Source organism: Staurois parvus, unplaced genomic scaffold (genome assembly GCF_062004578.1).
Source record: "Staurois parvus isolate SC_StPar_1 unplaced genomic scaffold, SC_StPar_1.0 ptg000136l, whole genome shotgun sequence".
In the NCBI taxonomy this organism is placed as follows: domain Eukaryota; kingdom Metazoa; phylum Chordata; class Amphibia; order Anura; family Ranidae; genus Staurois; species Staurois parvus.
This window is the reverse complement of record NW_028317932.1, coordinates 13,102,384-13,120,658: the sequence shown is the minus strand read 5'-3', so window position 1 is coordinate 13,120,658 and position 18,275 is coordinate 13,102,384. Positions and strand designations below refer to the sequence as shown.

Here is an 18,275-nt window from a genome sequence, read left to right as displayed (position 1 = left end):
TTACTGCTCCTATTTTTCCTTTGGATTTGTATATCAGATGACATAAAAAGTGAGGTTAGGCAAACTAGACTTAATGTTAGATGTATGGGAGCTGGCACTTCTGATTGGGGTTTTAAAGCTGCAAGCTTAGGAATTCTCATTCTGATCTTTACTTGTTACCTGTACAAGTATGCAGGATAAGAGTTTTAGCTTTTCAGATTTCACTGGCTACATGCTTCTTCCTGGCTAGCGACTTGCTATGCCTTACAGTCAGAATCATGAAGATGACCAAGCCTGCACCCTTTGAGTATGAAATGGCCCCTCTATTACTTCTGCCCTCACAAGTTGGGTTTAAATAAGAAATATGTATAAATCAGATAGTTGTATCTTGGTTTTGAAATACGTGAAAGCCAGTTGGGTATAAACATTAGGCAGATAGCAAGGTAAAACCATTCCTTGACTTGTATGTAGTAAATACTTCACTGAGTGCAGTAAAACTTTTTAAATGCAACAGGAATATGCAGAAAGCGTCCATACAGCTTTGACCTATGATTTTATAGGGAAAAAGTGGTTTATTAATGCTCCTTTTTATTTTTTATATAAATAGAGATTACGTTTTCTTTTCTGCCAGTGCTGGCAGTAATCAGTAACTCCCATTTGCAAGGGTGAATGGGACCTTTTTATGTAGCCTTTTTTGAGACCTCTGTCCCAGCCAATTCTAAATGAAAGGTGTATATGGTAAAAAAAAACAACTTTTTATGCATTGTCATTGTTAATTCCTTCTAAAAATTGCTATTTCTCTGGCTGTTACTCCTGACCAGTTGAGTTACTGACCCAGAACAAGGCTGGGAAATCAAAGGTCCTTATCCATATACTCGGCCTTAAGCTCAGCCAGCAGGCTAAATGGGGAAAAAAACAGATTCCTCCAGCCACAAAAACAAGGTGGATGGAGGAATCCGCCCACAAGGGACATTGTGTTTAGACGGACAACTGATTGCCTGCAGCTGCTGATCGAGGCTAAATTTTCAACATGTCCCATTGATAGAAGTTGATAAACTTCTGATTGAATAGGGACAGCCACACACTCACCGAAATTTGTATGGTTCCTGCTGAAGCCACTGAATTTCAATGTATGGCCAGCTTAAGTCAAAGACTCGAAAGTAATAGGTCAGGTTGAAAACCAGGCACTTGTTGATCCTTTTGTATACTTTCATGTTTAAAGCTAATGGGTGTCCTAACTTTGGTTATCTTGCGTTTCTAGCACTGAAGAGATTCCCTTAAAAATTCTAGCACATAACAACTTCGTTGGCCGTCTCATCGGCAAAGAAGGGAGAAACCTGAAGAAAATTGAGCAGGACACTGATACAAAAATTACAATTTCTCCGTAAGTTTGGCAAGACTAGGCCAGTGTTGTATACTTGGTGTAAGCTACAGTGGGGCAAAAAAGTATTTAGTCAGCCACCAATTTTGCAAGTTCTCCCACTTAAAAAGATGAGAGAGGCCTGTAATTGGCATCATAGGTAGACCTCAACTATGAGAGACAAAATGAGAAAAAAAAATCCAGACAATCACATTGGCTGATTTGGAAAGAATTTATTTGTAAATTATGGTGGAAAATAAGTATTTGGTCACCTACAAACAAGCAAGATTTCTGGCTCTCACAGACCTGTACCTTCTTCTTTAAGAGGCTCCTCTGTCCTGCACTCATTACCTGTATCAGTGGCACCTGTTTGAGGTTGTGGACAGGTGTCTTTTATACTGATAACAAGTTCAAACAGTCACACTCCAAACTCCACTATGGTGAAGACCAAAGAGCTGTCGAAGGACACCAGAAACAAAATTGTAGACCTGCACCAGGCTGGGAAGACTGAATCTGCAATAGGCAAGCAGCTTGGTGTGAACAAATCAAATGTGGGAGCAATAATTAGAAAATGGAAGACATACAAGACCACTGATAATCTCCCTCGATCTGGGGCTCCACGCAAGATCTCACCCCGTGGGGTCAAAATGATCACAAGAACAAAAATGAGCAAAAATCCCCAGGACCACACGAGGGGACCTAGTGAATGATCTGCAGAGAGCTGGGACCAACGTAACAAAGGCTACCATCCGTAACACACTACACCGCCAGGGACTCAGATCCTGCAGTGCCAGACGTGTCCCCCTGCTTAAGCCAGTACATGTCCAGGCCCGTCTGAAGTTTGCTAGAGAGCATTTGGATGATCCAGAAGAGGATTGGGAGAATGTCATATGGTCAGATGAAACCAAAATAGAACTGTTTGGATGCAACTCAGCATTCTCTCTCCTCCAAACACGACGAGTTGTGTTTTTACCAAAGAACACCATACCTACTGTGAAGCACAGGGGTGGCAACATCATGCTTTAGGGCTGCTTCTCCGCAAAGGGACCAGGACGACTGATCCATGTACAGGACAGAATGAATGGGGCCATGTATCGTGAGATTTTGAGTGCAAACCTCCTTCCATCAGCAAGGGCATTGAAGATGAAATGTGGCTGGGTCTTCCAACATGACAATGATCCCGAACATAGCGCCCGGGCAACGAAGGAGTGGCTTCGTAAGACGTATTTCAAGGTCCTGGAGTGGCCTAGCCAGTCTCCAGATCTCAACCCCATAGAAAACCTTTTGGAGGGAGTTGAAAGTCCGTGTTGCCCAGCGACAGCCCCAAAACATCACTGCTCTAGAGGAGATCTGCATAGATGAATCGGCCAACATACCAGCAACAGTGTGTGCCAACCTTGTGAAGACTTACAGGAAACGTTTTACCTCTGTCATTGCCAACAAAGGATATATAACAAAGTATTGAGAAGATCTTTTGATATTGACCAAATACTTATTTTCCACCATAATTTTTGCAAATAAATTCTTTCCAAATCAGCCAATGTAATTGTCTGGATTTGTTTTCTCATTTTGTCTCTCATAGTTGAGGTCTACCTATGATGCCAATTACAGGCCTCTCTCATCTTTTTAAGTGGGAGAACTTGCACAATTGGTGGTGACTAAATACTTTTTTGCCCCACTATATGTTAGACAATTAACATTTTATTTTTGATGGCCCTAGACTGCAGGACTTGACACTATATAATCCTGAGCGGACTATTACAGTAAAAGGCAGCATTGAGGCGTGTGCCAAAGCTGAGGAAGAAATAATGAAAAAAATCAGGGAGTCCTACGAAAATGATATTGCAGCTATGAATGTAAGTGATTGTTCAGTACGTTCTGGGTGGGAGGTGGAAATGTGGAAATGTATTTCTATAACATTGTACAGAGTTTAGCATGAAGCTGGAGCGGAAATGACCCAACATGAATGGAATGATGCCGCAGATTTTCGAGGACTTTCTAGAGCATTAATCTTAGGGCAGCAATGCTTTTAACTCTTTGTGTCTCTAGCCTACCGTGATATGCTTATGTCTGGGTGAACTGTGGCCATAGTGGCAGTAATGTTCATTTTAAAAATGAAAAACTTTGTTCCTATCACTGTGTGCTTTCACTTTACAGTGTTGCATGCTTAATCAGTTAAGTATAGCTGTTTGTACAGTTTTTAATGCAACAAAGCTTCAAACATTTTGACAACTGTTATTTTTCCACTCGCATTTAAGGGATTCAAAATCCAAAATACATGGGTAAGAGTTATTTCTGTCGTGCAAGCACTGCTAACAATTAGCAGTGCTTGCAAAGCAGAAATAACTGACCTGTATGAGTTTGGATTTTGAATCCCTTAAATATGAACAGAAACTTGACAATTTAAAAAAATATAAACCTGGAAAGACACAAACTTGTCACAACTAAGATGGTCTGACGTTGTCTCATTTAATAGGCTGATGTAAAGCACGGTAAGCTGCAGTCAATAAATGTCATCTTTTTTTATGCAGTGTGGTTTGATTAGTTGCTGAAGGGTGTTGGGTTTCACCGTTTGATAAATGACATCTGTTGTAACACTTGCTATTTTGTGGTTAATTTAATACAGACTTTAACATATGTAATCCTTTAAGTGAACTTTACAATCGAAAGCAAGGTCCGCTCAGTACATCCGTCCTCCCTTCTATTTTACAAATTGCTGTATAACAATAATAACGGAAAAAGGCACCTGTAGGGTGGAAAAAGCTTGGCAAATATACTACCTTTCCTTTGGCTTCTACCTGCAGCGTCTAGGTGGGGTTGACATCACCTTCTTCCAGCAAGGTCTAGTGAACAAGGAGGATTCCAAATTTGATGCGTAGATGCTCCTACACTACCTTGTTTGAGATTTGGGATATTTGGTATGTCCTGGGATCTGGCTGGAAGGATAGTGATGCCACCCTCTGCAGTGTAGAAGTCGAGGGAAGAATAAGGTGTATTTACAAATATTTTTTCCCCACAGGTGTTTTTTTTTTTTTCTTCAACTATCATACCACAATTTTTTAAAGAGGAGGCCTGATGCCATCCTTGCTTGAGAAGGTCCACATTAAATAATAAGGTACTTTTTTGTGTACCTTTTTTATAAATGAAGACCGCGCTTTGTGTGTGTGTATATAGGCTGCCATTATTGACTTTGCCTTCTTAAAATGCAAGTTGTGCTGACCCTCAAACTTCAATACTCTGTTACTGTCCTGGAACAAGTAAGATGAGGACAATTGACTTTAAAATCTGCATACTTGTTTTATGCCTTTAAAGGACAGCTGTTCTAATGTATAAATATTTGGTAAATCAGTCCCCCTCCCCATCCTAAACTGTGTTCCCCAGCTGCTTACTTACCTTTTGTCAGGACAGGCTGTAAGCACTGGAGGCTACGGCTCTAGAACAAAAGTTATTTTCAGTACTGGCTCTGCTTGTCCATTAGGTACCTATTGACATAAATGTATTGAGACTGCCTGTCCTTGGTATATGGCTCTGTTTAAATCAATGGCCAAAGCATAGCCAACGCTGAGAGATTTTTGAAAGAACAGGCTTTAAATACTGAAGGAAGCTGCAGCTCTGGAACCTACACTGTACTTCCCATCATGGTCTTATTTATCTTTGGATGGGTGGGGATGGTGCATTTAGTGAAAGAGGACCTGAATATATACCTGTGCTTTTAAAAAGGTAACATTCCAAAGAAATCCAGCAAAGCGTGATGAAGCAGAACAGTTACAGGAATTAGAGTATTTCATCAAGTACTTGTGAGGACTAGGATTTAGTAATTGGGGTGATCTTACTGTGCTTTGGTGGTCCTCAGAACGAATACCTTTAAACTAGACTTAGCCAGGCATAGGATAATGAGACATTTGGTGTGCATGGGTAAGCCCTTTTGGTGGTTACATAGAACATCTAACTGGCTTTTGGCCTCAAATATCTGAAAGATCTGTGTGTATTGCCCATAACAGGCAGGTTTCTGTTTACACATTGTAGACAGACAAGTCATCTTTCAGGGACTGGCTGATTAATCAGGCCCTATGTAAACATTGCAGATTAATTGCCACAACCTGATAGAGCATTGTTAGATTTAAGTGCAACTCAGTTGTCCTCCAATTCCTCAGATATTCCCTTTTTTAACAAATGCAGTAACTGGAAGATGAGCAATCACTGTTATGGTTTATAAGGTATGTTCATAGCATTTACATGTAACCTTTTGGCTGCATTATAAACTTGTAGTCAACACAATTGAGCCCCTGAGATAAGTGTACACTAGGCTCCCAAGAGGTTCTGTAATGCACTTGGCAGTGATTGTAACATGTACAGATGTCTATTCCAGGCTGACCAAATCAGTCGATAATTGGCTGCTGTCTTGATGTAAAGTGTATATGTATTCTGTTTTAAGCGATATATCTGTTTTCGTCCTACAGCTACAAGCTCACTTAATCCCTGGATTAAACCTGAACGCATTGGGTCTCTTTCCACCTTCTTCTTCGGGCATGCCACCTCCATCTGTTGGAGTATCTTCACCGACGACCTCTGCTGCTTATCCACCTTTTGCCGTAAGGACTGAGAAATTATTGGGTCAGAATATTGCCAGCAGGCCTTGGTCTGCTTTAGCAAGCACATAACACTCATAGTTAATAAGGGAGAATACAATCTTCCTGGAAAAATGTATTATATCTACATTTTACAGCCAGCAGGTGTACCTGTCTTTTAACTGCTCTGTTTAACAAAAAAAGCCTTTTTGAAGAGCTCTACATGGAGGACAGTGGATGAGTCGCACCCTCGGGATCATTCAGAAAGGGCCATTCTGGAGTTTCAGTCCAGCGTGAAAAGACAAATGGCTTCTTCTGTGGTCTCTTTAGAAAACCTATGCATCCTGGATTAACTGTTTTAACTATTTCCCTTTTTGAGCAATATTTTCTCTTTTTGCACAATCTGCATTTTTGTTACTTTTCATTTTTTTACTTGTTTAAAACTCCCAGAACAATTTATATTCTTTGAAAGCAGAGGTCTTGTAGAAGTTTCCTAGTGCAATTTTTATGTAGCATAATATTTGTGCAACTGTTTTGCAAACCTATATTGTCCAGAAAAAAATACTAGAATTAATTTTTATTGCGCACAGGCACAATTTATTGCTCATTTTTTGTAGCAAATGAAAGACAAGGTAGTGTAGAGTAAACAAATGCCAGATGTGTCACGAATCAAAACTACATGCCCCACACAATGGTGAAAAATGATGGTACCCCAAATTTTCAATAGGCACTGTATATGAAATACCTTTTTATAACTCATCAGTTTACACCCTTTGCCATGTTTGCATTTGCAAGTGTGTGCAAGACAATAGTTTTTTACTTTTTAAAATGCCTTTTCTTTAAGCTTTATTGCTATCACAAGGGGGCTAACAAGCCACCTACTGTATGTGATAGTATAGGAAAGTGGCAGGTCCTCTTTATGGAGACATTAGAGGTCTGTTAGACCACCAATGTCTCCCATGCCCCTCTACTGCAGCTAATCAAGCACAGATTGTGCTTGATTAGCTGCTTCCCCAACCACAGCAGCTGGAGAATGACCACTCTGAAGCTGGAAGTGCTCAACTCTGAGCTTCAATGACCGCAGAGGAAATTGGCGAGTGGATGAAGGGGCCGCCACAATGCTTGAACCATAAAAGTGATCAGGTGGTTCTACAGCTGCCAAGGACACTTTTTTACAGGACAGCCGGGAGCTGGCTGAAGAAAATAATTACAAGTGTTGAGCTTGTTTTAAACCCTTAACATTCTGAACTACGTTGTCTGTTCAAAGAGGCAACGTGGTCAAGTTTTATACAAATGGGGGGGGGACCAAAACGTTTAAGAATTAAACAATTATAGTTTTTTCCTTTTGCAGTAGATATGCTCATCTGCTTTATGATGGCCAACAGTACATTGCTTGAAATGATCATTCTACTAGTGGAAGTGGTAATAATCTCTTCGCTATGTAGATTTTTGACCGTCTGGGAAAATCTATGGGTGTGATTTACTAAAACTGAGTGCAAAATCTGGCGCAGCTTTGCGTTGAAACCAATCTGCTTCCAGCTTTTTTTTTTTTTTTGTCAAAGCTTACTGGAACAAGCTGAAGTTAGATGATTGGCTACCATGCTCCACTGCACCAGAATTTGCACTCTCCAACCCGTGTCTGCAATAGTATGCCTTCAATGCTTAGATGTGCTTGTCATTTCTCTATTACCCCCTAACAAGGCCTTTCATCACAAACCATGCCGAAGTCTCTCCTTTTAGTTAGGAGTTGAAGGGCCATATTTGGATACCGAAAAAATTTGTTTAGTTCTGGTAGCACTGTAACATAGCTTTCCTGTGCAAAGATGCTGAGAGTTGCGAATACATTAATGTTTAGGTAGAAAAGACTACTCCCAAGAACGTTATACTTCTATCCATTCATAAACCTTTTGGCTGTTCTTTGCAGCAACAACCGGAATCTGAAACCGTTCATCTATTCATCCCAGCATTAGCTGTAGGAGCAATTATTGGCAAGCAAGGACAACACATTAAACAACTTTCACGATTTGCTGGAGCTTCTATCAAGGTAATGGATTCTATTTTTTTTCAGTGTTTTCAGAATTCTAAAATATGTGGCTGTCCTTTTTTATCTTTGTTTTATTTTATTTTGTTTGCTTTTTTTTTTTTTTAAATGATTGTAGATTGCTCCAGCAGAGGGACCAGATGCCAAACTGAGGATGGTGATTATCACTGGACCACCAGAAGCCCAGTTTAAAGTATGTTTTCGTACATGCGGTAACCTTATGAAGGCTGTGAGACAGATGATGAAAGTGAGATAGACCATGCTAGATCACTCAGTATCTATTGTTGGTGAAATTTGGCATTGCTTCACTAGCATTAATCTCTGGTCGAATCCCATAGTTGTGTCGTTACCATATACATGGTGGTTGATGCAGGACTTTAGGACTACTTCACACCATGTCTATTTGGCAATGTTGTATGGAGTGAACAAGGTATATAGAAAATAACCACAGTCTAGTACGGTGTCCTTACTGGTGGTATATATTAAAGCCAGAGCTTTTTTTTTTATTAGTATAGAAAGCCTATGTACTTTTTACTAAATCCCTGTTTTAGATTTTGCATCATTCCCGGTTCTATTAACCAAACAAAAAATTAGATCTCCCCGATAAGGACATACACTGCAGAACACACATTACCATTTCACTCTTTCCTCACTATACTGTGGTGTAAGATATTCCTATCACCATGAACACACAGGAAGTGAGGGAAAATCTCCCCACAGGCTACAGAAGTGGTATTTAAGAAAAAAAAACTGACTGCCCCTTTTAGCCAAAAACTGAAAGGATTGTCAGGATTTGTTCTTTGGTGTATTGTACACATTATTTAATAGGATATATTTGATAAGTTTCAATGTTCTTGTGTTTTGGCCACCTGTATTATACTGTCTAAGTATAAAACAGAGATTTAGCAACAGAAGAGAATTTTTCATATGCTCATCCCCAAAAATGAACTTGGACTCTGAAAGAAGCAGTCACCTTTGTTATTACCAGCTCTTTTAAGAAAGCGGCTATTTATCATAAAATGTACATGATAACTCCAAAATCTTGAGTTTAGATTGTTGCACTTTCATTATGCATGAGAAGGGAAGTGTCTCTTAAATGCAGAATTGTCCCTTTTGAGTCTCTTGCCTTTACTTGTGGCAACACTGAATGGTAACCAGCTTTCAGTCTAGACAGTCACATGACATGAAAATCCCAGATTAAAAATACTTTGACATCAAAAGAGATGGACAAATACCAACCGAAGAGTTTTTTTGCACTTTTGTATCAGCATCAAATTATCTTTTCACATGCAACATCCTGGCATCAGAACATGAAATAATGTGTGTGCATGTGTTTAATGGAATATACAATAGACAACGTTATCATTTTTAGAATTAAAATTTGGTAAGCAAATGTAGAATTTGGAAGATGAAACAAGGTTTGGAAAGCTGCCAGGAACCAAGCAGCCAGTATGCCTAAACTGGCACCTCACTAAGACCTTTTTGTTTTTTAATGCAAGCACATGGCACGTTCCTTGTATCCTAGACTGGGCCAAAGGGCTTATGAATTCTACATTCATCTGTAGCTAAAACTAGCATTAAATTGAATACAAATATGCATAATTGTTCAATGTACATGCATGTACAATTTTTGTGTGGTGCTTTAAATCTTTTGCTAACTTTAATTTTTGTCTGCAGGCTCAAGGAAGGATCTATGGTAAACTTAAAGAAGAAAACTTCTTTGGACCCAAGGAAGAAGTAAAACTTGAGGCTCATATTAAAGTTCCATCATATGCCGCTGGTCGTGTTATTGGCAAGGGTGGCAAAACTGTAAGTTTCAAAAGTAATAGATGCACAAAGGCAGGGGGGCTGTCAGAATAATTCTTGGCATAATGACCTTTGTAGCAGAATAGTAACTTTACTTCATTTGAGAAATACATAGGATCCAAATAGTCTTTATTTACCAGAGTGCCATAGATTATGTGTAAAATCCATGTGCTAGGTGGAAGCTCTGTTAGGCTCCTTGGCTACAGTTTTAGGCAGTTTCTGCAGCAGTCACAAATGTTTGCTAATGTAAAATTCTCAGTTATGCCATATAGGCTGTAGAAGATGTAGTATGTACCCCATATTTCATAGTAGTCAGATGTACTGAAACTCTTAGTCAAAGGTGTAAGATCAATAATGGTCACCCTTAGGTGCTCATTCTCCAGCAAGAAGATACTGGACTCAGAAAAATTGTCTTCCAGTTGTGGTCCAAGAATACCTAGAGGATTACTTATGCTATTCAGATATTGAATAAGGCAGGAAGTTGTGCTGTTATGCACAATCAGGAGCAGTGTCAAACCGTGAAGTAAAGCTAAAAAAAGAAGAAACATATAAATCCTTCATAAGTAAGCCCACTCTTATATTTTAACTTAAGGCCAAATATTCATGGTATTGCATAAACCCAACTGTGGAGAATTTCTTTTTATTGGCTAGTATAGTATAATAGTATATTATAAAATGTGTAAGCCATTTTGATCTCCTATACTAATCAGTGGAGACTGTTTTTGTTTTTTTTTATTTATGATTTATAGTAAGCCAAGCTTTGCAACCAAGGCTCTCTTCAAAGCACTGGATTTTGTGCCTCTACCTCAGGCATGAAAAAAGTTGAAAGCAGTCAGTCCAAAAACTTAGTAATATAGCCAAAAAAGTAGAACTGGCAATATGCACCCATTTCCTACGTAAGAACTTAAGTGGTGCCTAGTTCTCCAAGCCCCACTTTAGACTTTGATGTATTACTATAGCATAAAAGCGGAGTATGTTTACAAGCTAGTGTAAATCTGTAAATTAATGAATTGCCTATGGGGGGCTAGATGTACCTTGGTTGTAACAGCAACTGGAAAAGTCACCTGGTGACATAGAAGTCCTGCCCGTTATCTCAAAGCTATTTAGCTTCTCCTATGTGCTTGGATTTAGCTTCTCCTATGTGCTGCATCATGTCCCTTTTATGGTGAACGTCCTGCTACATGATGCAAGGGAATCCTTGCTATCATGCTCCATATGTATGAGATTGGAAAATTTTACTTTTCCCCACCTCTATAAGGCTTGTTGGTAATCATTATATCCTATACCATCAATGATAGCACTAGTAACAAGGAATAGTGGAGAACTGGAATATATGGTTGGTGTGGAAAGGGGGCTGTTGTATGACTTCTGGGTGAGAATGTGGCTGCTTTGCAAGGTTCCATACCTAAGATGAGTTGCATTGCTGCTGGATTTTGAGATTTGCGCAGATTTTACCTAAATATTTACAGCCTTCTTGGACGTACCCAAGAATGCAAGGAAAAGTAGTAAGAGGGCCCCGCTGCCCCCACAATTTTCACCTCAGTCTGTTTTTCCACTCCTTGTTGGAACAGGTTTGAGTAAAGAATTCATGAATGACTAAAAGAATTTCTTTCCAAATATAATTGTTTTCTTTCAGGATTGTATTGACATTTGTTTTATAATTTTATTGCAGGTTAATGAGCTACAGAATCTTACAAGTGCAGAAGTAGTTGTGCCCCGTGATCAAACCCCAGACGAAAATGATCAAGTGGTTGTAAAAATAACAGGTCATTTTTATGCAAGCCAGGTATGTGTCTTCTTTATAGTGCTTCAGAGCACATTACTATTCCGGTAGTAATAAATGGATTCTGTTTTTATGGGATATGCTCATAATATTTAAACAAGAGTGCCGCTATCCTCAACACATAAAAGCAGCATTTGATTCATAAAAGTTGTGTGATGGTGGTCACAGGGTGTTTAAGAAGTGTATAGATATGGAGACAAAAATAGAAATGGTCTTTCGGCTTTCCTGATTTTTATTTTATTTTTTTTTAATACATGGACAAAATAAGAGGATTTTTGTGCTCATCCTTTGAGTCCATTGAGGAACTAAAATAACGCTTATGTGCAGGTACTGTGAATATCTCCTAAACTTGCACTGTTTAGGAGATATTCACACAGCTTGCAGATGGTGACATCACCATGCATGCGCTCTGAAGGATCGGCATAGCCAAGCTGGACCATCAGAGCTCGCAGATGTATGGGATTGATGTCGTCACGGCTCCAGCCATCCATATGGATGTCGTCACGGCTCCAGCCATCCGAAGGAAAACTGAGTGAAGATGGCAGTGCCGGGGTGCAGTGACAGCGCTGAGCTGGAGTGCTCCGTGTAAAGGTATGTCTGTCATAAAGTAATAGTATACGGTGCATACTAGTACACTATGACCTAAACCTGCAGGGGCCTTTGTTGTGGGGGGGGGGGAGGGTTGGCAGTTTACTACCGCTTTAAACCTTCAGGCTATACCACCAACTACAGAAGAATTGGACACTGGCAAAAAAAAAAAAGTAAGCCAGCCCAGTATAAACCTTATTACAAGCATGCCTCAGTTTTGTAACAAAGCAGTACATAGAGCATGATCATAAACATGGGGTTAAAAACCGTTTTACTCCATCAGCTCTAAGAAATGTTTGGTGAGTACAAAAACGCTCCATTTTATTCTCGTTCATTAAGGGCCACAGTGACTGCAAAACCTTTGGGACATCCAAAGGCAGTATCAATCTTTCTGAAAGAAGCAGTGGTTGAGAAATAAAGCACTACATGCACAGCCTGAACCACATACCGATTATGGAGGGTATTTTTTTTTTTTTTTTTGGTGAACTGGCACAATACACAGGGATGGAAGAACAATGTCCTGGTTAAGATGAAGTGCAGGAACTTCCTTAGACAAGAAGGAAATACTGGGCCTCAACACCTCCTTGTCCCTACACAAAACCAGAAAACCAGACAGGTTATGGCTGCCAGTTCAGACACACCACCCTTGTGGATGAGAGAATGTCATGAAAGTGTTTAAAATGGCAGATTTTGACATGCAGAAAATACCAGATGCAGATCTGACAGTCAAGGGGGATTGGACCAGGGGAAGCTACTTGGGTACTTAGGAGACTTCCCCCATGCAAAGGAAAAACAAATTAAACCATAGAAAGTGCAGAAAGCTAACCCTTAATAGTCCTGAGAGCTATACATTGGTCCAAAACTAGCTGCAGGAAGGAGAGGATTGTCCCATGGGGTGGAAGCTCAGAGACTCAACTGAGTGAAAAATGTCTTCATGTCTGATGATGGGCCTTGTAGGAAGGAGACTTTGTAACTTTTAGTATCATAGGAATCTCTTACTCAGATGTCCCTGGGAACCTGGGCTTCAGTTCCCATACTGTTAAAGCCAATTACTGTGAAGTAAATGGCTAATTGGTCCTTGGGAGAGCAGATCCTCTGTGGGCACTAGCAGGAGTCCTAATAGATCATTGTACCATATCCACCTGGGTCAGTCTGGAGAATGAAGCAAACACGGTTGTACCCTCTGTTTCAATGCTGTGAAGCAGATGAGCTAGAAGTTACAGGAGAGAAAAGGTGACTGGGTGTACTGATCCCATGAAGCCACCAAAGCATCCATGCTTCCACTAAAGCAGGGGCAGGCAACTGTGGGCCTCCAGCTGTTGTAGAACTAAAAGTCCCAGGAGGCATTGCAAAACTGACAGTTACAAGCATGACTCCCAAAGGCAGAGACATGATGGGACCCTTAGTTCACCAACAGCTGGAGGGCCACAGTTGCCCACCCCTGCACTAAGGATTCCCATATGTGGTGACAAACCTGTCCAGTTTTGTTGTTGAATCTGGAGGTCCACATTCGGCATCCTAAAGCTATTAAGTGCTTTTGGAGGGGTTGCTCCACCAGATGAATGGAATAGACTCAGAACAGAGGGCAACATACATTACTCCGGACGTTGGTGCTGTCACAGTAGGCGTTCTGCAAGCAGCATCTGTACTGGGGGCACATCGTATTAAGGACTGTATCCTCCATGTCTAATATCATAGTATTAGACCTGTTGTGATCACATAGCAGTAAGGCAACATATAGACTCAAAGTAATTGTCAAAATATTCTAGAAACCTAGATAGCTGGTAGCAGGTCAAGGTTGGGTGGCTGGAGGTGACCAAAGTCACTGTAGACAGGCAGTAGAAATGGATGGATTATGTGAGCAAAGGCAGCAGCTGGGAGATGCTTCCTTGACACTGGATGGGGGAAAAGCGTGCACACAACACTTCACACAATAAATGAAGTCCGAATTTAGTCCCACAATGTAAACTTTTTGTGTGATAAAAATCAGCAGGAATGGGGAGTAAAGGCTTTTAGTGACTTATGCATACAAGATGGCTCCCAGTGCTTGGCCTGACTGGCCTTCTCATTGAATCTTTAGAAACAGGACATGCACTGAGGCAGTGCCAACAGCTCAGCAGTTAATTTTTACCAGAATGGAGTCTGGCCACACTGAAAGTGCCTGAAGGCTATCTACAAGCGCTAGCCAAAATTATGTTGGTCTTTAACACAGCAGAGCTGAAGAGGTCTATCCACCTAGGACACCAGGCATAGTAGGTAGGTGTTGTCCTAGCCTGGGTGTTGTGTCAGTGGACAAGAAAAACACATATACAAGCCATTTTACCTGCTAAAGGATATATAACATTGATTATCCATTTCTGTTATTTGCACAATTTTCCAGCGCAGCACAACCTCCTCTGGCACGGCAGAGCCCAGATTTTTTTTTCTGCGGTTAAGGAATGCATAGGTCGCTATATTTAACTGCAGTAAGGATGGCAAATTGTCTGAATAGGAAGCATGCCCTTATCTCCCATGCACCATTCAGGTGTCCTCTGAATTGCTTTGTTGTTTAAAGTGGAACTCCTCCGTTTGTAAATTGATAGTATGTCCTTATGTTTACATTTTAGCTTGCTCAGAGGAAAATTCAGGAAATATTGGCTCAAGTGCGGCGCCAACAACAGCAGCAGCAGAAGACCGCACAAAGTGGACAGCCTCAACCGAGACGAAAATAAAGGTTCAGGAAAATGACCCTTCACAGAGACAGATGCCAGACCAAAGACAGACTGCGTAATTGACAGGCATCCCATGCCTGTCAGTGCTAAGTGGTTACGAAATACCATCTAGCTTGTCACCTGTTTGAGGACCAGGCAACATTAAAACTGTCTCTGAGAATGTATTATTTAGGCTCTCAAACTTTTAAAACCCAGCTTTAAAAACAAAAAAAAAATGAAAAAAAAAATGGAAAAAGAAAAGAGAAAAAAAATAAGGACCCCTTCACTTCCCTTTTGATCTATTCTCACAAGTTAACATAAACCTTGTTAGTCTTTTTTTATTGTTCTTATTCCCCCAACAATTTTAGAACTTTGTTTAATGAAGCTTTCTCTTATGAGTTCTCTGGTTCAAAAAGAAAAGGCATTGCTCTTTATACGTCCAGTTGTATTAAAAAAAAAAAACAAAAAAAAAGAAATTATAAATAGTAGAGGGTGGGATTATTGGCTGGGTTAGCGTTGAATGGTATTGAGAGTATTAAGTGTTAGTCCCAGTGTTGAACAAAGTGGCATTTTTTTAATTTGGTTGCATTTTTACTTAACACTGCCATGAATAACCTAAGGGAAGTGTAGAATGGTGTTGGCCAGGGCATAAAAAGATGAATATGCATTTTACTAAACTACCTCAGGCATTTAGTACCTCAATGAGAAATTGTTCCTTTTTGCTTTTTTATTTTTATTTTAAATTTTTTTGGTATTTTGTATACTTTATAAAGCTAATAGTTCTTGAGCATTTTATTTTTTTAATAAAAAATAAAATATCAGCTACCAGCTAGAGGTGCTACAAAAAGTATATTTCGTTGGAGATGGCATCTACTAGCTGATGGCTGATGGGAGTAAAAGATGGGGAGTTGCCTTGGTTTTTCCTGAGGCCTTCCACACCATCATTTTGCTAGAAAATTCAGTGAATGTTCAAAAATAGATACTGAAAGGCGCCACCATACTGATAACAGCAATGCCGTTTATTTTTCTTTTACTATGGGATGAAAAAAGTTTGACGGTACTTTTTCTGGGAACACAACACAAGGAAGTGATGGAAATAGGCCACCTGGGTTTGGGGAATACATTTTTAGAATAGTAGATGTTTTTTCCCCATTTTTTAATTTTTCTCCTTTTTTGTTTTTAATTTTTTGGTGTTTTTTTTCTTCTTTGTGCTGCTTGGTTGAATGCAATGAACCCTTTGTGCCTTTGACCATCACTACCTAACGATGCTACATTGAAACATTTGCAGCCCGTTTTGAACTTTGCCATTCTGTTCAAAGAGCAAGCTTCATCGTCAGTTTGGTAAACAAAAAGTCACACATGATCTATGGGAGCATAGATATATATAAAATATATAAATATATATTCCTTTTTTAGTTTTATTTTTTCATATCCATCAGCTGATGCTTCCCATCAGATCAACACATTATGTTCAGTTACCACAACTGGGGGAGAGGGAAAGGGGAATGGGTCAAACGATGTTTGATTCACAGGAAAGACAGGCTTACGTTTACATATCCAGCCGCAGTAATAAAAAAAAAAAAAAAGAATTTAAAATAAAATATATTAAAAAAAAAAAAAAAAGGGCCACACAAAGCCACTTGGAAGGTTTAAAACTGAATACAACCGTCTATTCTGGTTTGAAATGGCTACAGCAGGGTTTATGCACACTTTTACTTTTTTTAATTTTTAAATTTTTTTTACTTCCAACCAACCATTAACCCTTCAGCTGCCAGGGGCTAGATGACTAATTGGCTTTATGCTTCTGGCAGCCCAAGGGTGTAAAGAGGAGAGAAAAACGTCAAAAAGGCAGGGATGAAAAGGAAAGCTACCAAATTCTTTTTAATTTTCAGAATGTAATTTGAATGATGATTGTGGTAATATTTACACATTCAAGTTTCTACAATAAACTTCAGTCTACCTCAGTTTTTTGAAATTGTGGCAACACATGGTGCATAAAGACTGCTGTGTGTGCGTGTGTGTGTGTATGTGTGGTCTTAACAGAGCCATGCGATTTACCTCTGAACCTTTATTTTTTTTTTTTTTGTGATGTTTTTTGTGCATGAGATGATCACAATCACCATGCTGCACTGATTTGAGGGGCACAACTAGCAAAAAAGAAAAAAAAAAAAAAAATTCATCATTTTGTTGATCTACCTCTTAGAGTCATATTGAAATAGAGGCATTTCTGCATAGAATAGATAATTTCCCAAAGATCATTGTTGTACAGATTTAGATCTTCTTTTTTTTTTTTTTTTTTCTTTCTTATTTGAAAATGGTCTGAAGTGTTTTCTTTCTTATTCTTCCTCTATACATTACTAATTTGGTTCAAAGAAATTAGTAAAAGAAAAAAACAAAAAAAACAAACAGAGAACCTATGTTGTAGTTTTAAAAGAAACATGAATTTTCTTTTCTTGACAAGAGTGACTTCATTTAGTGTTTAGGATTTTTCTTACATTGATTTAAAAATACTGAACTATGGAAAAAAAAGTCATTAAAATAGCATATTGAACTTTCGTTGAGGCCTAAGTATAGACCCAACTTATGTTTTTCTTAACATGTTGAAGCAGACATAACTTGATTATTTCCATAATTTTTTTTTACTTTACAGATAGGTGCTGCATTTACATCTGCTGATTTAAATACTGTCATATCTCTTTAAATTTCTAGACTGTTAGTGTGGTAATCATGTTATTTTCAATTGAGACTTGGTAACTTGGAGTATTTTGGCAATAGATACAGTAGAAAGTAATACTGTACATGAGTTTAATATCTGCAAAGCATGGATCATTTTTCATCTGTAATGTGCCCCCCAAGCAGCTCCACTTGCCAGATGCCTCTGAATGGAATAAAGAGTTTAACTCCTAATTTTGCTGCCTTGTGTGTTTCTTGTTGATAATACTGGTAACCTCAATGGGCTATCCCTTTTTTTTTTTTTTTTTTTTTCCCTCCATTGCTGAGCTGCTACACTAATGGCTTTGATTAACCTGCTACTGCAGCACAAGAATCCTGACTTCACACCACTGGATGCATACCTGTCACAGGCCAAAGTATTAAAGCAGGACAGTCCACATCACAGACAGGAAATAGGCATTTTTAAAGGGAGCTTGGCAATGGTGAAGGTAGGTATATGAATGTAGTCAGGTTAAAGTGGAACTCCAGCCAGGCCTGTTATGGCTAGTGGGTAACTTCTGTTGGATTTTTACTGCTCTGTTTCTATGTTTAGAGGTACTTCTTTCACTTCCTCGGACCACCGTCTCTGGGATAGAAAGCTGAAAAATATTGTAACCCGGCAGTCTTTATAAAAAAAAAAAAAAGTCCAAAGTTTTGCGTACAACGATATTTAACTCAAAACAAAAAAATTTAATGTATTGCAGCTTACCAATCAATCCTCGAAATGTGATGGCTGCATTGGTTTTTT

The 18,275-nt window shown here is 39.2% G+C and overlaps 1 protein-coding gene across 1 annotated transcript in view; it reads left to right on the top strand.

Annotated features, from left to right (window-relative positions):
* Positions 1 to 17,722, top strand: part of IGF2BP3 (insulin like growth factor 2 mRNA binding protein 3) — a 128,456-nt gene extending 110,734 nt beyond the window's left edge. The window contains exons 8-15 of the mRNA XM_089673198.1: positions 1,241 to 1,363; positions 3,060 to 3,195; positions 5,800 to 5,931; positions 7,832 to 7,951; positions 8,067 to 8,141; positions 9,626 to 9,757; positions 11,427 to 11,540; positions 14,732 to 17,722. Of these exons, the coding sequence (XP_089529324.1) occupies positions 1,241 to 1,363; positions 3,060 to 3,195; positions 5,800 to 5,931; positions 7,832 to 7,951; positions 8,067 to 8,141; positions 9,626 to 9,757; positions 11,427 to 11,540; positions 14,732 to 14,836 (937 nt within the window). The 3' untranslated portion in view covers positions 14,837 to 17,722. The remainder of the gene's footprint in view (positions 1 to 1,240; positions 1,364 to 3,059; positions 3,196 to 5,799; positions 5,932 to 7,831; positions 7,952 to 8,066; positions 8,142 to 9,625; positions 9,758 to 11,426; positions 11,541 to 14,731) is intronic.
* Positions 17,723 to 18,275: the final 553 nt, after the last annotated feature.